At 49.6% G+C, this 25,351-nt stretch overlaps 1 protein-coding gene across 1 annotated transcript in view; it reads left to right on the top strand.

Annotated features, from left to right (window-relative positions):
- Positions 1–874: 874 nt before the first annotated feature.
- The window catches only part of LOC111141869 (tubulin tyrosine ligase like 9), a 40,337-nt gene continuing 15,860 nt past the window's right edge, over positions 875–25,351 (top strand). Inside the window, exons 1-7 of the mRNA XM_022494712.1 lie at positions 875–889; positions 4,037–4,080; positions 11,065–11,157; positions 13,993–14,104; positions 14,812–14,997; positions 24,243–24,311; positions 24,957–25,031. Of these exons, the coding sequence (XP_022350420.1) occupies positions 875–889; positions 4,037–4,080; positions 11,065–11,157; positions 13,993–14,104; positions 14,812–14,997; positions 24,243–24,311; positions 24,957–25,031 (594 nt within the window). The remainder of the gene's footprint in view (positions 890–4,036; positions 4,081–11,064; positions 11,158–13,992; positions 14,105–14,811; positions 14,998–24,242; positions 24,312–24,956; positions 25,032–25,351) is intronic.

Raw genomic sequence — 25,351 nt, 5'->3', positions numbered from 1 at the left:
GCTTACTAAGAGTTTGTTGTTTAACAAAATGTCTTGCATATATTTTATTAGATATATTCCTACATAACATATTTTGTTGCTATAAAACAAACAACACTTTTTTTTTTTTTTTTTTTAAACAGTTTCTAATTAGCTATGGTGGTTGGTGTGTAGATCCAGGACTGTGGAGAAACGAGGCAGGGAAAGGCGGGGAGCCGATACAGGGTGCAATGACGAGTAAATTGCTACTTCAGGTCACGCGCCGTGGAGAGATGAGACCGGATTGGTGTTCTTCACGAATTGTGCTCTTCAACTGCAGTGCCAAGAATGAACTGGAATGGATAGCGCAAAGGTGGGCACCGGCCGACTGGTGAGGAGGCTACTACAGGCGTTCAGGTGAATCCTGGCTTCGAGTTGGGGCCTAAGAATTAGAGTGTTCGAGAAAAGGCAGAAGTGGCCGCGTTACTAACTAACCAAATGACAAGGCGACTTAGTGAGGGGCCGAGGAAGGAAACTTAGAACAATTGCGTTTACCAACAGCTGACAACTTTTCAGACTGAGCGCTCGCAGCTCCGGCGAAACACAGCTGGAAGAGGCGCCGGGCAGTTAGTGCCCGCCGAAGGCGGCCAGTCCCTTGCGGAGCGCGCCCTAGGGTCGCGGAAGAGAGGGGCTGGGAGAGAAAGGTCCAACGAATAAGGGGATCTGGGCAGCCGCGGCGCGCAAAACTTTCAGGGGCTGGGATCGGACACAAGCCCACGAATCCCGCGGAGAGGAGGGCCCTCGGCTCATCCAATCAGAGCGGCGGATCCGGGCGCCCTCTGTCGCTTTGGCAACGGGACGCGAGGCCTGCGCGCGGCTAGGCGGCGGTTTGGGTCCCGCGCTGGGGGATCGTACCATGTCGCGCCCGAAGGTAGGAGTGCCACGGGATCCAGATGTTTTCATCGTCCTTCGAGAAGGGAGGGAGGCTACGGAGGCATCCGACTTGGGGGTCCCCGCGGAGTGGTTCTGGATAGAATGGGAGGAAAATGATGAATACAGAGAAAAGACTTCAAGCCCTGGCTGGCCGCGCGCCGCCGGAGGTGCTGCGCGGGTCCACCACCAGGCTTGCTGGCGGAAAAGTTAGGAAAATCTGGGATTCTAAACTGTAATCAGTGATTTCTGTGACCCTGGGGGAACCTCAGAATTTTCGATTTCCTGACCTGAAAAAGCTCTTAGAAATCCGTACATCCCGCCTCTCACTTGCCTACCCATCCATCCATTCATTCATCCTAAAACGCTAATCAGGGCCTTCTTTAAACTGAGCCCAGTGCTGACCAGTAAGGACACGGAGGTCAACCAGACAAGTCCCTGTCCCTTAGGAGTGCACGGGCCAACTCCCCCACTTTAAAAAGGAGAAAAGTGGGGGGGGGGGAGAAAAATGCGACCCAAAGAAGGGTAATGAATTACTCCGGAATCCAGCACACCCCCCGCCCCCAGCCTGCTTGTATCCCGTGCTCTACTTCTCATGAATTGGCACCCTCATTTCTTTAATTCCCTCTCGCAACAAAAGAGTGATTACATTGGCCCCACTCAGATAATCCAGGATAACCTCTCTATTTTAAAGTCAGTTGATTATATCTGCAATCTTAATTTCCTCTTGTAATGTAATGTATTTACAGGTTCTGGCATATTAGGACATGCACATCTTTCGGGGGAGCATTATTCTGCTTACCACAATATTCTATCATCAAATAATTGGAAAATGAAATTTTAAAAATATTATTTAAGATAGCATCACAAAATCAAATACTTATGAATAATTTAATTTAAAAGGTCCCAGACTTCTGTACTGAAAACTAGAAAATATTGTGGAAAAACATTTAAAAAGACTTAATTTAATGGAGAGATAGACCATGTTCATGGATTGGAAGAGTCAATACTTGATGATGTCACTTCTCAAAATGATCTATAGATTCAGTATAATCCAAATAAAATCCCAACACACCTTTTTTGGTAGAAATCAGCAAGCTGATTCTAAAATTTATATTGAAGTGCAAATAACCCCAAACTGCGGGTTATTTCAAGATTTCAAGGCAATCTTGAAAAAAAAAACAAGGATGGAGGACTTATAGTACCTTATTTCAAGATTTACTAGAGGGATGCCTGGGTGACTCAGTCGTTAAGCACCTGCCTTCAACTCAAGTCATGACCCTAGGGAGAGCCCCCATGTGTCTCTCTGCTCAGTGGGAAGCCTGCTTCTCCCTCTCCCATTCCCCCTGCTTGTGTTCTCTCTCTCACCATTTCTCTGTCAAATAAATAAGTAAAATCTAGAGAAAGAAAAAAAATTTACTAGAAAGCTATTGTAAGTAAGATAGTGTGGTAGTGACATAAGGGTAGACAAACACTCTAGAGATAGACCTACATATACACAGTCAACTGAATTTCAACAGAAGAATCAATGCAATTCAGTGAGGAAAGGAAAAGTTTTCTATTTTTATTTTTTAAAGATTTTATTTATTTATTTGTCAGAGAGAGAGAGCACAAGCCGGGGGAGTGGCAGGCAGAGGGAGAAGCAGGATCCCTGCTGAGCAGGGAGCCTGATGTGGGACTCTATCCCAAGACCCTGTGATCATGACCTGAGCAGAAGGCAGATGCTTAACTGACTGAGCTACCCACGCGCCCCAGGAAAAGTTTTTCAACAAAATACTGGATAAATGTAAGGAAAATAGAACTGAAAATGTGAAGGAGTATACAAGATATAATCAAAAAAGAGTAGGACACCTTACAGTGCTAGGGGAGATAGAGGGGCTTGAATGTGATACTGGGATAAGAGTCCATGTGCTGTTGTAGGGCGTTAACTTCCGTCAGTTTCATAAAGCAGTATCCTCTATCCATTCCACTGGCTTTTTGAGGGATAGGATGGTGTGGTAGGCAGAATTCTAGTAGGCCCCCAAGATTCCCACCCTTTGTGTACGCACCTTGTATAATTCCCTCCCCTTGAGTGTGGGTGGAGCCTGTGAATTTGATGGGATAGTTACTACCATGATTATATACCATGCATCATACAGGGGTGACTTGGAGTGGGGAGTGTTGGAAGTCAGAGAGATGAGCCCCTGCTGGCCTGGAAGAAAGCAAATATCCATGTTGTGAACTGCCTAGGGGGCCATGATGAAAGGAACTGCAGGGGGCCTCTAGTTGCTGAGAGCAGTCCCTAATCAATAGTTAGCAAGTAAACAGAGACCTCTGTCGTTGCAACCCCAAGCAACTGAACTCTGCCAGCAATCTGGATGATCTTGGAAAAGGACCCCAAGCAGAAGCATGAGAATCATAACCCAGGCCGTCATCTTGGTTGTAGCCTTGTGAGACCTGGCTAGAAGATCCAGCTAAGCCATGCCCATGGAAACTCCAAGACATAAATTTGTACTATTTTAGGCTGACAAGTTTGTGGTAATTTGTTATGCAGTATTAGAAAACTAATGCATATGACCAGTCTGTCCAAGTTGCAATGGTCATCCTGAACAAGACCAGTTTTGATTTCTTTTTTCATACCTGCCATTAGGGATTAGTCTTACCAGGACTAAAGGCCAAACTGTTTTAGATGCGGTAGAAGCAAAATAATACCCACCCCCAACACCCGTTGAGGATTTGAAAGGTCCATTTTGGGTGGAAGAAATTAACTTCATTCTGAATCTTTGACCCAGCCCCTTCTGGACCATGGATCTAACCAAACATTCAAGTTTCAGTTCCTTCTCACAGAGCCTGCTGATCTCAGCCCTCAAAACCGGGGTTCAGGGTTGGACCTTTGGAGCACTGAAAACTACGTATTCACTCTACTGGTCATGCCTGTGGAACAATCCTGTGAAGTGGGTCCTTGAATACTTGGAGATTTATTCCAAGGATCAAGTTGCTGGGAACATGTTGACCAATGTGAACTTGGCCAGGCTGGTCCTTCCTGTCTCAGGATCTGGGCAGTGTTGTGTCTAATGGTTTGAGCTTTTTAATATCTGCAGTAAATTGAGCTGGGAAGGAAGGGTGGGTATACAGAACCAGTTACATCGCTTTTCTTTTCTTCTTGTAGAATCAAAATTACAAGGGCCACGGATTGTCAAAGGGAAAAGAGCGGTGAGTGGTCCCATGCAATCTAATAAACCCAGAACTAATGAACTAACTACCTTCCTTCCTTCCCTTTTTCAATCTCTCCATCCCCCTTCTTTACTTCAATAATGATAATGATAATAATCAATCACTGAGCACTTAACCATGTGCCAGGCTGTATTATCTCCTTGAGTCCTTACCACACTCCTTTGAAGTTGATACTACTATTGGGTCCATTTTATAGATGGGGAAACTGAAGCTCAGAGAAGCTAGGTAACTTGCTCGAGACTGTAGGATCATAGTAGCAGAACTGGGCTCCCAGGCCCATGTTGTATCTACCTATGCCCTCCTGCCTCCTTCAACGACCATGTGCTGGCTTGATAAGTCCAATGTCTACTCTACTCTATTCTTCTGCTTCCCTCTACGGCAGTAACCCGGGTGCAGAACTCAGCCCCTCGTTGGATCCCCCAAATGGAATCCACTCACACAGAGCAGGAAGGAGCACTGTAGGCTTGACTGAAGTTTTTTTGTGGGGAATCAGGGGAGGTTACATTGCACACACTGACACATATTCTAGATATTTCTTTTTTTTTTTTTTTAAGATTTTATTTATTTATTTGACAGAGAGATCACAAGCAGGCAGAGAGGCAGGCAGAGAGAGAGGAGAAAGCAGGCTCCCCTAGAGAGCAGAGAGCCCGATGCGGGGCTCGATCCCAGGACTCTGAGATCATGACCTGAGCCGAAGGCAGCGGCTTAACCCACTGAGCCACCCAGGCGCCCCTATTCTAGATATTTCTATTCTTATTTCATTAGCTATTTCTCTTCTTTCTAAAGTCACTTCTGGTGGCACTGCCACCGAGGAGGGCATGTGTAGTCCCTGACCCTTCCGTCCGGCAGCACCCATCAGAGCAATTCAGAACTATTCCAGGTGCTAACCCTGAACTTACACACCCACTCCCGCCCCAACCCCAAAAAAGGGCACTTCAGTTAATGGGATCTGTTTTAGGGTGGACACCAATTAGAGATGTGTTTAGCTACAAGTAATAGGAAACCCCACCCACAGTAGTTTTAAAAAAAATTGTATTAACTTTCCTCATGTAACAAAGAGTCTGGAGGGCCGGTGAGGTGGTTCAACACTGTCAGAGCTGGTGTCTCTGTGATGGTCTTGACCTTCACCCTATGGACACTAAGTGGCTGCTACAGCTCCAGCCTTCATGTCGAGATCAAGATGGGAAGAAGTGGGGAAAGGAAGTCTCAAGCCACATCTCTTTCTCTCTTTGTTTTAACCAAAAGAATCCATGCTTTCCCAGAATGCACCCTCTTTAGCAATCTTAAGTTTTTATCTTACTGACCAGAATTGTGTGATGTGGTCCACCTCTGGCAGCATGAGGCAAGGAAAATGTCACATACGTGATGTTATACTATTATTCTGTGGGCTGCTTTTGTCACATAAAACTATATTTTCAGTATTTATCCATGTTGGTACATTTTAACTACTCTGTGTGTTCCATTGGATACCGCTGGTTATTTACCTACTTCCCGTTGAAAGGCCTTTAGGTTGTGCCTTAGTATTGATTTTCTCCAGAAGCGGACCCCGAGACAAGGATGCGAGAGCAGTTTATTAGGAAGGTTGGAAGGTGATTCCAGTAAGCACTGGCAGGGAAGTGGGGATACGAGACAGCCAAGGGAAAGAAACCAATAAAAGGTCCATTACCAACAGGTTATTGCGGTGGGCACGTGAGGCTCAGTCCCACCGGGGCTTCCTAGGAGATAGTGCAAAACACACTGCAGGCTCATCCCAACAGAGCCAAGAGGGGCTGGAGGATTTATCCATCAACTCTGGTTGTCATTGGTTGTGTGCTGTTGGGGGAGGGGCACTTTGGATTTGCTTTAAGCCTCCCCCGCCCACATCCCCCCACCCTTACTGTGTGCTGGCAGTGGAAAGCCCTCTGACTGACTTGCACAGGAATAGAGAATGCCCAGGGAGCCAGGGTGGACCACCAACTGTGTGCTGCAGGTTATTTCTATAAAAAAAATATGAGCGGTTACAAATGAGCTTCCCCGTACCTGTAATGCCCAGTTGCATATGTAAGGTAGCTATCTAGTGTCTAGACCTAGGAGGGGTCTGCTGCATCTAGAGTATGGGCAAATTCAGTTTATGTGCAAATTCAGTTTTACTAAACACTGCCATGTGTTCTCCAGAGTGCCTTCTACCAGCACAGCAAGAGTTTCCAATTTTAGCCCATTGTTGCCAAACTTGGACTTTTCGAGTTTTTGCCAGTCTGATGTGTACGAATAGTACCTGACAGTTTCAATATGCCAAATTGCTCTCTAAAGATTTATCCAATTTCCAGTTCCATCAGCTTTAGAGGGTAATTATCATTTCCACATGCTTGCGAACACTTGGTATTTGTCTGATTAAACATGTCCACCAATCTGATGGATTTTGAAATTGTACCTCTTCGTTGTTTGGGATTAAATTTTTTAAAAAAGATTTTATTAATTTATTTGACAGAAAGAGATCACAAGTAGGCAGAGAGGCAGGCAGAGAGGGGGTTGGGAAGCAGGCTCCCCACTGAGCAGAGAGCCTGATGTGGGGCTCGATCCCAGGACCCTGTGATCATGACCCGAACAAAGGCAGAGGCTTAACCATCTGAGCCACCCAGGCGCCCCTGGGATTAGATTTTAAATACTCCTTACGTAACTACTTTAGAGCAGTGGTTCTTAAAATTTGAGCTCAGTAGGGGAAGGGAAGGAAATCTGAAAGGGGAGGAGTCAGAGAGGGAGACAAACCCTGAAAGATTGTGGACCCTGGGGAAACAAACTGTAGGTTTCAGAGGGGAGGTGGGTGGGGGATGGGGTGACGGGGTTGGGCATTAAGGAGGGCATGTCTTGTGAGGAGTACTGGGTGCTACATGCAAATAATGAATCATTGAACACTATATCAAAAACTTATGATGTACTATACAGTGGCTGACAGAACATAATAGAAAAAATTAAGCTCAGGATCTCTCTGCTACTAAAAAATTATTGTGGACTCCTATTAATTTTTGTGTGGTTTATATTTATCAATATCATATTAGCAATTTAAAATCATTAATTGAAATATATTTATTCAGTCATTTAAAAAGCAACCATATATTCTACCTGGTAGCATAAATAATGTATTTTTATGAACTATAACTGTGTTCCCCCTCCCCCAAGTTTACTAAGATGAGTAGTCATTGTTTTTACATTTTTGTGAATTTCTTTAATGTCTGGCACAATAGAAAACATTTGGCTTCCCAAAGCTTCTGGATTCAATCCGTTGTGATACGTTGTTTTGGTTGAACAGGAAGAAAATCCAGCCACACAAAGATATGTAGTTGGAAAAGGGAGGTCTTTATAAACCTCTGAAAGAGGGTTGGAGACCCTGAGGAATACTGGGACCACCCACCAAGAACCGCTGTTCTAGGGAATTACAATCCGCATCCTTAACTCATCAGCATCCTTAACTCATCACTGTCTACCCTGAATCGGTATTACACCACTTTTGGCACAACCTAAGAACCCTAGAACTGCGTGCTCTGCTCACTTCCCTCTGGTCCTTGGTGCTGTTACTTTTGTCATGTATTTAAATACTAAAGAAAGTTCTTCAGCCTGAAGAAAAAGTATACCAGATGGAGATTCAGATCAACAAGAAGAATAGTGTGTGGAGACAAAGCGATAGAGAGACTGATTTTCCAGAGACTGTAAGCCCTTTGCTCTGACTAGTAGTTAGGTTGGGGCTGATCATTAGAGTTCTCCTAAAGCTGAGTGGAACATGGGCTGGGCTGAAACTTTATTTTATTTATTTATTTTTTTAAAAGATTTTATTTATTTATTTGACACAGAGAGAGAGAGATCGCAGGTAGGCAGAGAGGCAGGCAGAGAGAGAGGGGAAGCAAGGTCCCTGCTTAGCAGAGAGCCTGATGTGGGGCTCGATCCCAGGACCCAGAGATTATGACCTGAGCTGAAGCCAGAGGCTTAACCCACTGAGCCACCCAGGTGCCCCTGGACTGAAACATCAGTTACACTGAATTCACTCCAAGCCCTCCTGTACTGCTGTTTTGAGCTTCTGCCCTGGGAGGGGGTGGACAGCATTTCCATTTTTGTTTGTTTATTACAGTTTTTTGGTTCACTTTTGGATTCAACTCTGGCAAGGCTGCCTAAATGCACACACCACATTAATGTGTGGGAGTCTGGGATTTCTCTCTGCTTTACTGTGTTCTCTACTCTTTCTTTCTTTCTTTTTATTTATTTATTTATTTTTTAAAAGATTTTATTTATTTATTTGAAAGACAGAGATCACAAGTAGGCAGAGAGGCAGGCAGAGGGAGAGGAAAGGAAGCAGGCTCCCCGCTGAGCAGAGAGCCCGATGCGGGGCTCCATCCCAGGACCTTGGGAGATCATGACCTGAGCCGAAGGCAGAGGTTTTAACTCACTGAGCCACCCAGGCGCCCCTGTCTTTCTTTTTAAAGACTTTATTTATTTATTTGACACACAGAGAGAGTACAAGCAGGGGGAGCAGCAGGCAGAGGGAGAGGGAGAAGTAGGCTCCCACCACCAAGCAGAGAGCCCTACGTGGGACTCGATTCCAAGACCCTGGGATCATGACCTGAGCTGAAGGCAGACGCTTAACCAACTCAGCCACCCAGGCATCCCAACCACTGCTTCTTTTTGTCGCTTGTTGATCTGGTTTGGTTTGGTTTTGGAAGGGGTCTCTTCCAGATTTTGATTTGGTTGGCCACCCTACTTACTGTCTAAGCTCAGCTGCATTCCCCTGGTGCCTGCAAGGTCTCTCCTCCACGGCTGGCTCATACCTCCACTGGCCCGCACTCAGACACCCCTAGACCTAGAAACTTCAGCATCTCTCTGCACCCCCACAAGGGGTTTCTCTCTGGAATCAGTTGGTCATGTTTCCTTTTGTCCATGGCTCTCCTCTAGCCCCATAGTCAAGTGTGATATTTATTTTGTACACTTTTTCCCCCTTGTTGTTACTATAGGATTAGACGTCTTTCATATCCTTTTATGTTGTAACCTATAGCAGAAATCCTCTCTTTGGTATTTTAATTTACTGGGTTGTTGGGAAGGTTGAGTATCTTTACACATGCATACTGGTAAGTTTCCTCTCTTGTGATTTGCCTGTTCATATCCCTTAGGCACATTTCTATTGAGTTCTTTGTCTTTTTTTTTTTTAAAGATTTTATTTATTTATTTGACAGAGACACAGGGAGAGAGGGTATACAAGCAGGGAGAGAGGGAGAGGGAGAAGCAGGCCTCCCTGCTGAGTGGGAAGGCCTATGCAGGACTCGATCTGAGGACCTGACCTCAGGTCATGACCTGAGCCAAAGGCAGATGCTTAACAACTGAGCCACCCAGGCACCCAGAGTTCTTTGTCTTTTTCTTAATGACCTGTAGGAACTCTTTTTGTACTTGGTCCTAATGTTTTATGGATTGTAAGCATTGCAAATATTTTGTCTTAATCTATAGCCAGTCCTTTAACTTTATTTGTGGAATATTTTGTTACGGAGTTCTGTTGTAAGTACAGAAAGGTGTATACATCATAAGTTTACAGCTCAATGAATTTTCATCAACTTAATATGCAGGAAAAAACATCACCAACACCCCAGAATGCCATTCATGCTCTCTTCCAATCATTCCCCCATAGAAGTAGCCATTATCCAGACTTCTAAAGATGTGTTACATTTTTAAAAAATTAAATATTGACTTTGAGATAATTGTGGATTTGTATGCAGTTGTAAAAAATAGTTCAGTGAGATCCCATGTGCCCTGTACTTGGTTCCCCCAATGGTAATAGAGAGTGAAACGATATAGTACAGTATCACAACCAGGATACCGACATCCGTAAGGAAAATTCCCACCACTACAAGGATCTCTCATATGACCCCCTTTTTTTTTTTAAAGAATTTATTTATTTATTTGACAGACAGAGATCACAAGCAGGCAGAGAGGCAGGCAGAGAGAGAGAGGGGGAAGCAGGCTCCCTGCTGAGCAGAGAGCCCAATGTGGGCTCAATCCCAGGACCCTGAGATCATGACTGAGCCGAAGGCAGAGGCTTAAACCACTGAGCCACCCACGTGCTCCTCTCATATGACCCTTTTATAGTCACACCCACTCCCTTCTTCTCCCCCTGCCTGCTACCACAGTCCCCCTCTTCCCCCATAATGTCCTTAATGCTCAGCAACTGCTAATCTGTTCTCCCTTTCTTTCTTTCTTTCTCCCTTCCTTTTTCTTCCTTCCTTTCTTTCTCCCTCCCTCCCTCCCTCCCTCCCTTTCTTTCTTTCTTTCTTTCTAGATTTTAGTAATTCATTTTCCAGAGGGAGAGCGAACACAAGCAGGGGGAGTAACAAGCAGAGCGAGAAGGAGAAGCAGGATCTCCACTGAGCCGAAGGCAGCCGCTTAACCAATTGAACCACCCAGGCGTCCCTGTTCTCCATTTCAATAATTTTGTCACTTCAAAAAGTTATATAAATGAAATTGTACAGTCTGTAATAATGTTTGGGATTGGCCTTTTTCACTCGGCATAATTCCCTAAAGATGCATCCAAGCCAAATATATAAATATTTCACTCTTTTTTATTGCTGACTAGTATTCCACTGCATGGATGGACCACTATTTGTTTAACCGTCAAAGGTTAAAGGACATCTGGGGTTGTTACCAGTTTGGGACTACTTCTTTTAGGATTATTTATTTATTTATTTATTTGTCCAGAGAGAGAGAGAGCGAGAGCACAAGCACAAGCAGGGAGAGAGGCAGGCAGAGAGAGAAGTAGGATCCTCACTGAGCAAGGAGCCTGATGTGGGACTCGATCCCAGGTCCCGAGATCCTGATCTGAGCCAAAGGTGGATGCTTAACCGACTGAGCCACCCAGGCATCCCCCAGTTTGGGGATATTACTAATGAAGCTGCTATGAACATCCCTGTCCAGGTTTCTGCGTGATCCTGAGCGTTCCGTTGCCTTGTCTTTCAGAGAGCAGAGAGCGTCCATCCGATTCAAGACCACTCTCGTGAATACACTCATGGACGTCCTTCGCCACAGGCCAGGCTGGGTGGAAGTAAAGGAGTAAGACACTTCCCCGCCCCCTGCCAACCTTGTCCCTTCTTCCCTTTGCCTCAAGGTCCTTGTCTCCCTCTGTTTTCTCCCAGTTCCCCTGGGTGGCAGCTGGGATTTGTCCCAATTTGGCTGTGATAGGGATCTTTGTATATTTAGCACTCAAAATGTGTCGGACGCCTTACACATACCCTCTCTCTTATTTAAGCCCTACAACTATCCAGCAAGATATGATTACGGTCAGAGGTATTAAGCCAATCATTGAAGGTCACACCTCACAGAAGTGTTAGAGTGAGGTTCACACCCAGGTGTGAACAGCTAGACTGTCCAAAGCCAGTGTCCTGGAGTTCTCCAGAGAATCAAGGAATGTAGTCATGACCAACTAGCTAGCTTGAATCTGCCAATGATGGCAGGTCCAGGTCAAAGGCTTCTCTTCCTTGACCACTTACTGGTTCTGTGACCTTGAACAAGTTACTTGACCCCAAGCCTGCATTTCTTCTTCTATGCTGAATCCTGGGGATACTGAGATGAACAAACATCCATGCCTGGCACATAGTAGATGCTAATCTAACTTAGGGTTAAGGTTTGGATGCATGTAACAGAGACCCAAAGGAAAAGAGGCTTTGACAGACTAGAAGTTTATTTATCTCTCTCACTGAAGTCCAGATGTAGGGAGTTCAGAGATGGTATAAAAATTTGGATCTGGGGTGTCTGGGTGGCTTGGTCATTAACTGTCTGCCTTCAACTCTGGTCATGATCCCAGGGTCCTGGGATCGAGCCCCGCATCGGGCACCCTGCTCAGCAGGAAGCCTGCTTCTCCCTCTCCCTCTGCTGCTCCCCTGCTTGTGTTCCCTCTCTCACTGTGTCTTTCTCTGTCAGATAAATAAATAAAATCTTGGGACGCCTGGGTGGCTCAGTTGGTTAAGCAGCTGCCTTCGGCTCAGGTCATGATCCCAGTGTCCTGGGATCGAGTCCCACATCGGGCTCCTTGCTTGGCGGGGAGCCTGTTTCTCCCTCTGCCTCTGCCTGCCATTCTGTCTGCCTGTGCTTGCTCTCTCTCCCTCTCTCTCTCTGACAAATAAATAGATAAAATCTTAATAAATAAATAAATAAATAAATAAATAAAATCTTTTTTAAAAAGAAAGAAAGAAAGAAAGGGAAATGAATTTGGATCCATCCATTTCCATCTTTCCATTCTGCTATCTCTTGGATGAGGCCCTTGTCCTCACAGTCTAAGGTGAGCCCTAGCCTTACATCCAGAGTCCAGAGTCCAAGCCACAATCCCTCCGTAGGAAGGAGGCAAGAAAATGCACGCCCTGCCCTTGAAGGACTCAGCCTAGAAGTCTCTCACACTGGCCAGAACTTAGCTTAGCTGCAAGAGATTCTGGAAAATGCAGTCTTTATTTTGGAGAACGTAGATGGCATTTTCCCAGGTAAATGTCGGGAATTCTGCTACTATAGAGAATAGATATGAGGGGTCAGGACAATCAGCTGCCCTGACGTAGTGCGCAGTGAATATTGTTGTCTAAAAGCAGCTAAACCTGTTGGACGTTCTTGCGTGTGTTCCATGCATGACATCTGACCTTCTGGGAGCTGCTTTTATCGTATCCATTTACTGAGAGTGGGAAAGCTGGACATAGAGGAGTAAAAACTGCCATGTTTGAGGTCACTCGGCTTGTGAGGGCTTGGGCTAGGATGGCACCTGGTCAGCCTGCGTGCCGAGTCCAAGGCTCATCTCTATCCTGTTCTCACAGCTTCTCCATGAATGAGGAAACAAGTGAGTGAATGGGGGAATTCAGGATTCCCACTGCCTGGTACTGGAGTCTAGTCTCCTCCACATGGGGCTGTAATTTTTTACTTAAGAAGAAGTTGGGGGCACCTGGGTGGCTCAATGGGTTAAAGCCTCTGCCTTCGGCTCAGGTCATGATCCCAGGGTCCTGGGATCGAGCCCTACGTCGTCGGGCTCTCTGCTCGGCAGGGAGCCTGCTCCCCCCCACCCCCACCGCTGCCTGCCTCTCTGCCTACTTGTGATCTCTGTCAAATAAATAAATAAAAATCTTAAAAAAAAAAAAAAAGAAGTTGGTAGCTGGCATGGTGGCTTCCCACCCACATAGTTTTCCCACCTACATAGTTTTTAAGCACTTCCTCTCGGCCCCACAGCTGTGGCATCAGACTGGGGAGACTAGCCTGGTTTCCTGTCCCTCTCTAGTGTGCGGGGGAAGAAGCAGGTGGGAATTTGGTGTCGGGCAGGCACCTGTAGGAATCCTGGGGCTGCCAGGGCCTCGGTGAGCAGGGTCATCCTCATCTGAGGGCTCCAGGGACGATTGCTGTCACCTTTTGAGGTTGCTCTGAGGCTTTTTGAACTGGGAAGGCCTTGCAGATGTTACCTAACTGCGCTGCTTGGTCATGTGGGCTGGGGATGGCGGGCTGGGCCACAGAGATGTTTCCTGGGCCCAGGCAAGGAATGTGACCAGGTGAGGCTGGCTGGTTGTCGTGGGCCATAGGGAGTGGTGGGGACTGTGACCTGGAGGGGGCGTGCCCTAACTTGGCGGCGGCTCCTCCTTCCAGCTGACAGGTGCCAGGAGGCATCAGGGCACTGTGCAGCTGCTCTGCTGATTGGTCAAAGGAAGACAGCAGCCTGGATTTGTGCATGAACATTTCTCTAATTTTCACTCTGTCCTCACGGAGTGCACTGTGGGCAGCACCGCCCCCACCCTGCCCCCTGCCGAAGACTCCTCAGGGACACACTGCCACTTGCCACTTGCCCCTCGCCCAGACCCCCAGCTGTGCTGAGGTCCTCAGGTCATGACCTTTGTTGTATCCTGTGTGTCCCCCCCCACCCCACAGTGAAGGGGAGTGGGATTTCTACTGGTGTGACGTCAGCTGGCTCCGGGAGAACTTTGACCACACCTACATGGACGAGCACGTGCGGATCAGTCACTTCCGAAACCACTACGAGGTGAGCTGAGCTGGGGCAGCTGGGAGACCAGGGCCTCATGTCACTAGATGTGGCAGTGGGCAGCTGTGGGGGTGCAAGGACGGGCAATGGAAAAGCGGAATGGAATGTGGGGTAGGTGCCAGGTGGGGAGCACGTGCACAGATACACGAGAGCTAAACAGTGTGAGAGAGTGAGGACCTGGTACCTAAACGACAGGCTGCCTTGGCGTGGGGACTGACGTCACAGTCTGGTTGGCATCTCAGCACTGGAGATGGGTGGGGCAGGGGCCGAAGCAGCGGGATTTTTGAGCTGTATGATGACTTCAGGGGAGAGACAAGCTGAGCAACGAGGAGTCCAGAGATGGGAGGGAGGTCCGGGAGGAACCAGACGGCAAAGATGGGACTGGAGGAGAAAACGAAGCCGAGATTTGAAAAGGTTAGTGCAGCTTAGCGGTTAGAAACATGAACTTGGGAGTCAGACGGACCCGGGTCACATCCTTGCTGTGCCTCCGTTAGCTGGGTGACTCTGGGCAACTGACTTAACCCTTCTGAGCCTTGGTTTTCTGGCCTATAAAATGGGGATCGTTACAGAATTGCAATTACTCTTCCTGTGACTGTTACTTGGCAGGCCAGAGGTTGCGGGGACCGGCTGGGATGGTTGGGGCTGGGGGCCGGAGCAGGACGACAGGCACAAGCACTAACGGCCTGCTCATCCACCCTGCTGCGCAGCTGACCCGTAAGAACTACATGGTCAAGAACCTGAAGCGATTCCGGAAACAGCTGGAGCGCGAGGCCGGAAAGCTGGAGGCAGCCAAGTGCGACTTCTTCCCCAAAACCTTTGAGATGCCATGCGAGTACCACCTGTTCGTGGAGGAGTTCCGCAAAAACCCGGGAATCACCTGGATCATGAAGCCCGTGCGTGCACAGTGCTGGGAGCAGGGGGAGGGGGGCGGTGGGAGGGAGGGCTTCCCAGACACCAGACAGAGCAGGGGTCCCTCATGGGGCATCCCAGGAGAGAGCTCTGCCTGGCAAAATCAGCCTTAGAGGCACCATCTGCCTCCCCCCGAGGGCTGACTTCATCTCCTCTTTGCAGTGTGTGGACCCAGCAGCTATGACAGCTAGCACATAGTAGGTGCTCAATGCGTGTTTACTAGATGAACAAGTGATCCTCAGGACACCGAGGCAGGGAATCGTGAGGCTTGCTGGAGCTCAGATCCCCAAGAGAAACCCGTGTCAGGCCATGCCCAGCACTTTCCCTGTGCTGCCCGGGTCCCGGGATGGCCCTTGGGAGGAGCTATTACCTCATTTCAAAGAGGAGGAGAATGAGACCCGTGTATTCAGACATTCCATAAATACTCATGGAGCACCTGCCACATGCCAGACTAGGCGCTGGGGACGCAGCCCTCAGCAAGCTGGAAGTGGGTCTCTGCCTTCCTTGGTGGCAGACAAAACAGAGGACGTCTGCATGCCTCGTGCTGTGTTAAGTGTCAGTAGAGAGGAAACAGTAGGCGGCTCCCCGCTGCCTGGCAGGCTTTTCTGAAGGGAGACTAGGCTCTGAGGCCAAACCCCTTGGTTCAAATACTGCCTGGACCCCTTACTAGCTGTGTGACCTCAGGTAGGTCACTTAACTTCTCTGTGCCGCAGTTTCCCCATCTGCAAAGTGAGGCTGCAGTCCCTGGCACATAATGCTGTTGGGTGACTAAGTGAATCACCACAGGCAGAGCGTGCATGAAGTCCTCCATGAGTGACAGCCGCTGCTGCGGTTATTGTTACTGAAAGGATTAGTATTGGCCGTGGCCTGAAGGATGCAGAGGGTCAGATCCCCTGGAGAAGGGCAGACACAGGGAAGAGCATTCCAGGAAGAGGGATGAAGGCCTTGCATCCAGAGGTAGCCCTCGAGGGATCCAGAAACTGAGTGGAGGCCACGGGTGGCAAGTACCCGCCAGCCCCTCGGTCCCTCCTCGTGCCAGGGCTGCTTTCTCACTACAAAGCCACCAGAGCCTTGAATGGCATAAGCAAAGCCCCCTACTATTTCCCAGGCTGGGACACAGACCCCAGGAAGGGAGCTGTGCAGAGCAGAGCTGGGGGCAGCCCTTCCTGGTGCAGCTGGGAACGCGGGCCAGTGTTGGCCAGTGTTGCGCAGTCGAAAGGGCAGACGAAATCCGAGGATGCTCCCAGCCGGGTCCCAGGCAGTCATTTACTGGGGCCTCCTGCTCCTGTCCCTGCTGGGGCCTGCTGAGAGCCTAGCATCCCCTTCTTTGCAGCCAGAGTGGAAGGGGTTAGGCAGATGAGAACTGCAGCCCACTGGGTGGTTCCAGCTCCCAGCATTATCCTCCGAGACAAATGGTAGTTTGTGCTAATTGGGACGAGCAGTCGCATATTAAGTTGATGCCTTTCCCAGCCCACGGCCTTTGTTAGAGGCAGACGCAAGATGGCTGTAATTAAGAGGCGGCATCTTGGCGGCAGGCGAGCGTTCTTGCCCCCGCAGAGCTGCGACACCGTGTCTGGGGTGTGGGGTGCGGAGAGTGGGTGCTCTGGGCTCTCTGTCCCTGCTGCTTGTGAGCCGGCTGACCCTGAGCGGGTTCCTCGGCCCCTCTGGGTCTGCATTCTCATCGGCGCTACAGCGGAATTGATGAGTGTACCTGCCTGGCGGGGTTGGGAGAGAATCCAACGAAGGGATAACACGTTACAAACATGAGTTATACACGTGATACAAAGGGCTTGGCCCTTAGGTGTCCAGGCATGAACCATTTTTACTGTGATTTCTGAGAGTCCAGGCAACACCCTCTCTCCCCCTGCCGCTGGAAAGCATGAGGTCTGTGCTTCCCAAACCCACCACGCACCCACAATCATTGGGCCTCTGGTTCAAGGTAGAACCTGGTAGGGCCCAAAAGTCCGAGTTTCTAACCAGCTCCCAGGGGTGAGGCCCCTGCAGCTGGTCCCCGGACCACACTTTGAGGACCAAGACTGTAGAGAAGTGATTCTCAAACCTGAGAGCGCATCAGAATTTTCTGGAGAGCTTTTTTTTTTTTTTTTTTTTAAGATTTTATTTATTTATTTGACAGAGAGATCACAAGTAGGCAGAGAGAGAGGAGGAAGCAGGCTCCCTGCTGAGCAGAGAGCCTCATGTGGGGCTTGATCCCAGGACCCTGAGATCATGACCTGAGCCAAAGGCAGAGGCTTAACCCACTGAGCCACCCAGGCCGCCCCTCTGGAGAGCTTATTAAAGCCCCTCCTCCATCCCTTAGTGTCTGATTCAGTAGGTCTGGGGGAGGGGGGGCGGTGGGCTAAGAATTTGCAATTCTAACGGTGTCCCAGATATAGTAGCCAGCGTTCTCCAGAGCAGTGGAGCTGAGAACCACTGGGCTAGGGTATTAGGCCGTGCAAATTCAATCAACAGGTCCTGTTGTGTGGATTCCTTTGGGGTAGGAAAATGTAAAAAAAAAAAAAAAAAATAGGACATTACTCCAAATTTAGAAAACAGAGGGAAAAAAATCCCAAATCCCTCCACTCTTTCCACAAGGCCTTGTTTGTGAGCCGGGTTGTCCTTGCACACCCACACATAAGAGTTTTCACATAGTTGCCGTGGTGGGGCTGGGGAGGGCAACCACGGGCCTGCCTTCCCCTCTGGCATCTCCTCTGCGCGGTTCCCTAGGGCCTGCTGAGTCTTCTTCCTCTTTAGCAGCAGCAGAGCAGGGGCAATGAGGGGGCGAGTTGGACTCTGAAGGTAATAAGCAGCATTGTCCCCTCCATGTCACCCTCAGGGACCCCTCCTCCCACAGAGCCTGAGCCCCAGCCCATCTCGGAGCTTTGCTATCGCTCTCAGACTGTAAGAACAAGTCCCTGGGTTTGCCAGGTGATGTAAAAATGGCATCGATCCAAATTTCCTTTCCATCTGAACATTTTCCCCTGTACCTCAGGCCCTCTGTGTTGGCAGGAGGTAGACAGGACCCAGAACCTGGGACCACAATTGCTTGTCTAGCCTCCCTCACATGGCTTGGGGCGGCAGGGGGGAGGCAGGTGCTGGCTGTCAGGGCCCAGGCCTGTCCATCCGTCCTAGGGCCTGTCCATCAGTCCCTCCGTGTCCGCAGATCTGGTTGAACATTTCACTCAGGGCTGTGAGTGTCCTGGGCAACCACTAAGATGCTTCCAGCTCTGGGGGCCTCTGTCCAAATTGCAGACAGGAAGAGCAGGATTTAACCTTCTGTTTCTCAAGTTTACCCCATCAGAGCTTCTCAAACCTTTTTACTGCAATCGTCTAAGAGTTCGGGGGTGCTTTGGGCAGCACATACCAGAAGCCCCAGCTAACGGGAGCTCAAACAAGATGGCAGGGGCTCTTATGAGTCTCTTTGGCATCTGATGAAAATTGTGTTTCACACTGTCACGAAAGAATGTTTTTAAAAGGATAAAGTAATTTGATTATAAAAGGAAGCAACTACATTGAAAACCAGTTATGAAACAGTGAGTGGGTCCCCTGAGAAACAGATGCCAAGGCAAGATGGAACATGCCAGGGGTTTAGCCTGTAAGGAGTAGGGGGAGGGAATAGGGGAGCTGGGATGGTTGTCAGGCCCTAGTGTGGGAGAGAGGAAGGAAGAGAAGCATCTAGAGGCCTCGGGAAGGCCTCTGGCCAGAGGAGATCCTTGTCTCCCCGGAGTGGGCCAGGCTTCTTGTCCCCATGGTCCTCAGTTGGTGACAGGAGCAGCCCCTGCAGGAGAGGCACAGCTCCAGGCAGGCACAGTGCCCATGGCTGGAGTGGTCACTGGCCTTTGGTCCAGCAGTCAGCACGACCCTCCCATTAGAGACCAGCTAGAGCCTCTCCAGGACCGCCAAGCCAACTGTGAAATGTTCTTGATGCCGTAGCAGTTTCATTAACAGCTAAGGAGAGCCTAACAGCAGGTCCGTAGTTAGCCTAATTTCAAAGTCATAATGAGCATAAACAATGTTTTGAGATATTGGCCACAACCGTAATGTGGTATAAAAATAACTGAGATTTCTTTTGAAAGTGAAGTCACAGGTGTGGCCAATACTACTATAGTCTGTTGTCCACATTCATGATGGAAGGCCTTGGGAAAATCTGCTTAGGATGAAAACTGTTCTTCTCATTCTAGTTTACGGATGCCAGGACATTTCCTTTAGTGATGAAAGGTCGATTCCAGGAATGACTCAACAGCCTTGGTGGGCAGCCCAACAGCGTCATCTGTCCCCACCCCAGTGGGCTGGCTGCTCCCCTCGGTCTCAGTGTGGCTGCCACACCTTTAGCTTTGTCTCCTCACCCCTCTACCTGCTGCAGGAGTAAAGGAACACCCTGGTCTTGTGTCCCTTTTGAAGAAGACACGAACTTTCCAAAGGTCACTGCGGCAGACTTCCCCTGCACCTGTGGGCCCATGTGTGAATTATCCAAGCGGCGGCAGGGGCGTGGGACTACCGGGAGGGCTCAGACTCCCAGAGGGCAGGACCACTGGGAAGAGCTTATCCAGGTGGGGTTCTGCTTGGGGGAGCCTGGCTGGCTCAGTGGGCAGAACGTGTGATTCTTGATCTCAGGGTCATGAGTTCAAGTCCCACGTTGGGGGTAGCGCTTACATTAAACAAACCAAAAAACAAATGGGGTTCCGTTGGCAGAGGAAAAAAAGGGAATTTTTCCCTACTCAGGGTTGCTGAGTAGACCACCAATCACATCTATAACCCCCAGTGAATGCCACGTGATGAATGGCCCCCAGGGGCAGGGCAGGAAGCTGGCAGCGGGCTGAGGGTCACGAGTGACCACAGGTGGTGCAAAATCAAAGCATGGGTCATTCGGATAATCCGTTCATATTATTTCCCAATTAATTTATCTCTTTTAGGAAAATAATATATTTTAACTCCCAAATTATCAAGTAAGGTTGTTACTCCCAGGAGTAGGACCATGTCTGTTGTGTGATTTTGTGTCCTCCCTGGCCCTTTGCAGGCAGTGCGTGAGCCTCAGGCTTGTGAAGCAGATTTCACTACTTGGGATTGTCACCTGCTGGTTGGGTAACCTTGAACAGAGTGCTTGGCCTTGTTGTTTGGTTTCTTTGGCTGCAGAATGGGGATAGTATTAATGCCTACATAGAGGATTTTTTGGAAAAGCTTTAACGAGGTTAAGGTGTGGAAATCTTGGTGCCGGGCGCGTAGGAAACAGCCACAATTGTTATAGACCATTCCCCCAACATTAGTGCTCGGGTTCGATGGCTGCACCCCAGAACTCAGTGGCTTGAAACGAAAGTCATGTCTTATTTAGCTCCTGAGCCTCCACTTTGGGGAGCGCTTGACAGGGAAGGCTCCTGGCTGCTCCAACGTGTGCTGGGATGGCTCCCTCGAGGGCTGAAGGATTCGCTTCCAAGCTGGCTCACTCCCTGGGCTGGCACGTCGGTGCGGGCTGCTGGCTGAGAGCTCAGCCAGGGTGGAGGGCAGGAAGACTCAGTTGCCCTCCGTGTGGGCCTCTCCATGTGACCCGAGCTTCCTCCCAGCATGGTGGCTAGCTTCCAAGGGCAACCATCCCCCAGGAGAAAGCTATATTGCCTTGATGTCCCAGCCTTGGAATCCACACAACGTCACTCCTGCCATATGCGCTCAGTAGAGACAGACCTAAACGCTCGCCCAGATTCAAGGGGAGGGCACATCGACTTCACCTCTTGTCAGAGGGTGGGGGTAGCAAGGTTCTGGAAAAACATATGGGACTGGAAATATTTTTGGGACTGTTTTTGCAAACTACAATCTGCTGGAGCTAGATAGTAGGTGATTTCCAGTCTTAACAACCTTGATATATTACCAAGCAGGAAGTTTATTTCCCTGTTGGGGATGGTTCCCTTAGGAAGGCAGCTCCTGGAACACGCATGTTTGCTAACATACTGACAATGCTTTAAACAATAAAGGCATTTTATTACCTCATCTAACAAGAAAGCCAGAGGTAGGAAGTTCCAGGCTTAGGGAGGGGCTCAATGATGCCATTCAAAGCCCAGGCTCCTTATCTTTCTTACTTGTCTGATCACTCTGCAGCCTCTGCGTATTGGCTTTCTGCCATCAGACATGTCACCGTGTCACACCACGTATGACAGCCGTAAGCCTCACCACCTCAGACGACAGCATTCAAAGAAAGAAGGAAAAGAGCCAGGCATCTCTTTGTCTCCCCCTCACTCCCTCCCTCTCTCCTCATCCTCCTCCTTGACGCTGATCTTTTTAAGGAAGGGTTATTTTTTTTTGTATTTTTAAGGATATCTTTAAGGAAGAAAGTCATTCTTAGAAGCCCCAAAGCCCCAAGCGGGTGTCTCTGTAGGTCTCATTGGCCAGAACCAGTCACGGGGTTGCCGACAGCTGCAAGGGAGGCCGACAGAACAGGTGTATGGTCTCTCTGGACTCCGTGTGAGAGGTTGGCTCTGCTGGCCAGAGAGAAGGAAGGGAATGACTGTAGGGAAGGCAGCCCATGAAGGTTGGGGAGTGGGGGGCTCCTAGATCAAAATGCAGGAGACTTAATAAAACTTCTCCCCTGAAGTTCAGCAAAAAATATGCTCGAGTTATGGGGGCACAGCTTGGTAAATTTTTACAAGTTGTGCACACGAGCTCTGAGGCCATAGACCGAGCAAAGCCTCCAGCCCCTCAACAGCTCCCCCGAGACCCTCTCCCTCTCGCTACCCCTCCAGGCCCCAACAGCATAGATGCCTTTGTACTTTATATCCTGGGAAACATGAGGTATGTCTGGTCTCTCTCCATCAACGTTGTGTTCACACCATTCATCCCGACTGACATGGGTGATTGCACGCTGCTCGTCGTCATTGCTGTGTCCTGTTCCACCGCGTGACTCTTTACCCACCTGGGAGTTTCAAGATTGGAGCTGCTGGGACTCGTGCTGCCGTGGACATTCCTGCGCGTGCCCGTGGGTGCCCGGGTGCACGCGTTCCTGCCGTGCAGGGGCCTAGCAAAGGACCTTCCAGGCCGGAGCGGGGGCCTGGGTTCAGCTTTCGTGGACGCTGTCCGGTTTCCAATGATGTGCACTCTCCCACCAGCAGCTGTGAGGGCCGGTCTCCCCACAGCCTCACTGACCCTGGCTATTGTTTGTTTTTCATGTTTTAATCTTTAAAAAAAGATTTTATGTATTCATTTTAGAGAGAGAGAGATCAGGGAGGGGCAGAGAGAGGGAGAAAGAATCTGAAGCAGACTCCACACTGAGCGCAGAGCCCGGCATGAGGCTGGATCTCACCACTGCGAGATGGTGGCCTGAGCCGAAACGAAGAGTCAGTTGCTGACCCGACTGAGCCACCCAGGCACCCCGCTGTTTGTTTTTAATTTAATTTTATTTTTTTGAGTTTCCCTATGGTTTTTAAAATTTTTTAAAAGGATTTTTATTTATTTATTTGACAGAGAGAGATCACAAGTAGGCAGAGAGGCAGGCAGAGAGAGAGGGGGAAGCAGGCTCCCTGCTGAGCAGAGAGCCCGATGTGGGGCTCGATCCCAGGACCCTGAGATCATGACCTGAGCTGAAGGCAGAGGCTTAATGCACTGAGCCACCCAGGTGCCCTCAATATAATTTTTTTTTTTATTATGTTAGTCACCATACAGTACATCATCAGTTTTTGACGTCATGTTCCATGGTTCATTGTTTGGGTGTAACACCCAGTGCTCTGTGCTATCCATGCCCTCCTTCATACCCATCACCGGGCTCACCCGTCCCCCCACCTCCCTCCCCTCTAAAACCCTCAGTTTGTTTCTTAGAGTCCACAGTATTTCATAGTTCGTCTCCTCCTCTGATTTCCCCCGCTTCATTTCCCCCTTCCTTCTCCTAATGTCCTCCATGCTATTCCTTATGTTCCACAAATAATTGTCTTTCTCTCTTTGACTCAAGGAACATGGAGTGGTATCTTCTTGGGATTTTCATGTGCATTTCCATGAAACTAATGAAGTTGAGTGACTTTTCTTTGTTTACACTGGGTGAGCTTCTTCTGTGAAGTGAATTTAAGTCTTTCGCAGAGCCATGAGCTGTTGGAAGCCCTTATGCGCACTGAGAAGGGGCTTTCCAAAATAGCAGTGCCCAGGAGGTGTCGCCTGAGCCACTAGCGGTCCTCCATAGCCTGTGGGCACCCTGTCTTCTGGGTGTCCACAACCCGGAATCAGGCACGCAGCGCTGTTGGCATAGCGGGGCTGGGTTTCGGCTCCCACTGCTCCCAGGGCTGGGAGCCCTTCATGCTGTGGGCAACCTGGACAGCCGTACCCGACCATTCCACCTGCCCCTACATTGTACAGAGAACCTCACACTGGCCACCTGGGCCGTGCTCAGAGGAGAACAGAGGGAAAAGAGAGTTTGCATTGTCTGGGTGCAACGACTTGGGGGTATCTGCTCATGGCTACAGATGATCAAAGGGCTGTTCTGGGGCCCAGGGATCAGATTTGTTTTGGGAGGCCCTACAGGCCAGAGCCAGGCAGGCAAATCTGAGCTCAACAGAGGTTAGGCTATGAAAGCTCCGTGAGGTCTAGGTCACTGTGAGTGCATCATGCCCAGCACACAGTAGTCACCTCGTATTTGCCTTTGGGATGACTGCTGAATAGTGCTGTCCTGCAACAGATGGGCTGCGGCAGGAGGTGGGGGTGGGTAGTGAGCTCCCCAGCACTGTGGTCAGGCAAGGCCAGGCAGGTGACCATCATAGAGGGATTTCACGGAGGGAGTAATGCCTTTGGCGCTGAATACTCTGCATGATATGAAAGATGTTTCCAGCCCCTAGACTCTGTGAAGCTTATGAATTACCCAAGCCGGGATTCAGTAAAGGCAGACTGATCAGTATTAGTTGAAGCAAAACCTAATTAGGAAGGCAAATTGATTTCCAAAAAAAGAATTGGAGGATGTGTTCCCAAGACTGTTAGAAATGGTTTTTTAATTGTTGGCTCTTTTGTATTATTCATGCCACTGTATGCCTTTGTGAGCGAAGTGGGCCTCTGTCTCCTCCCCACTTCCTCTCCCTCTTGCCAGGCTTAGAGCCTTCTCTGTGGCCAGGCCACATGGCGCTGGGCTGGGCCATTCCTCTGGGGAGAGCTGGAAGCCCATGGGAAAGGCAGAGAGGAAGAAATGGTGGGGAGGTGCCCCAGGCACTCTGGCCAACAAGGAGCCACACGGAGCTGAGAGCCGCCCTCTCTGTCCTCCCCCCTCCCACCCCAGGTAGCCCGCTCGCAGGGGAAGGGCATCTTCCTCTTCCGGAGGCTGAAGGACATCATGGACTGGAGGAAGGTGAGCTAACCTCTCCCCCTTGCACCTGAAACCTCCCTCTGCCCTTGCTGCAATGAGGGGGCCCCCCCTTTCCTTCCTTCAAGGCTTGGAGGGCTGACAGGGAGGCTCTGGAGCAGACCCCTGGGAAGGGGGTCTCCGAAGCCAGATTGCCTGGGTTTAAATCTTGATTTTGCCCCTTAATAGCTGTGTGACCTTGGGTAAGATACTTCACCTGTCAGTGCCCAGGGAAATAGGGGATAGTAGTAATAGGACCTGCTGAGGACGCAATGAATTAATATGACTAAAACCTGAGAACATGGCCTCTGTACCCAGGCCTCCTGCTCCCCTGGCCGGGGAGAGTTTGGCCAACTCTTCCTGCAGATCCTAGGCTGAGCCTGAGGTAGCTCCCTCCCTCCCCACCACGCCATCCCTACCCCAGATGTGGTGTTAGCGGAAACCCTGGGTCCAGTGCTGTCTCAGCCACTTGGCAGCTCTGTGGTCTTGGGAAAATTGCTGAGCCCCTCTGAACCTTGGAGAGGCTAATAGTGCAGAGCGAGGGAGAAGGGCAGGATGACCTCCTACACAACCAGCACCTGCCACATGAGCTGGTACTCAGTGAATTTCCCCTTCCCCTGCGTCTCCCGATTCCTCCCATGAAACCGGCAGGGTACCGCAGGAAAGAAGCTCACTAGCTTAGAAGCCCCGCCAGCCCGCAGCACTGTCAATCCTTCTGGAAGCCATGTGAGTACAGGTAGGGGGTGGTCCAGTGCCCAGGAAGGGAAGGCCTGGTTACCTTGGGGTGGGGGTGACAGTAAGTGTAGGAAATTCTGCCCTGGGGGCCAGGAACCCTGACTTCCAGGGGCTCCCTGCCAGTGGGCTGTCGTGTGACCTCACCAAGTGTGTGACACTTGCTTTCGGGCCTCAGTTTCCTCACAAGGTTACTGTGAAGGGGAGCAGTGGGTGAGAAAGGGCTTTGCAGACGTTAAGGTGCCGCGCAGCGGGGAGAGAAGGCGTTGCTGTCTTCCTGAGCTGGGCCGGCAGGGAGAGAACTTGTAGGGAGA

Source organism: Enhydra lutris, unplaced genomic scaffold, assembly GCF_002288905.1.
Source record: "Enhydra lutris kenyoni isolate GAN:26980312 unplaced genomic scaffold, ASM228890v2 scaffoldscaffold6, whole genome shotgun sequence".
Taxonomy (NCBI): domain Eukaryota; kingdom Metazoa; phylum Chordata; class Mammalia; order Carnivora; family Mustelidae; genus Enhydra; species Enhydra lutris.
Note: the sequence above shows the minus strand (reverse complement) of the source record. Positions and strands in the feature narration are given on the sequence as shown.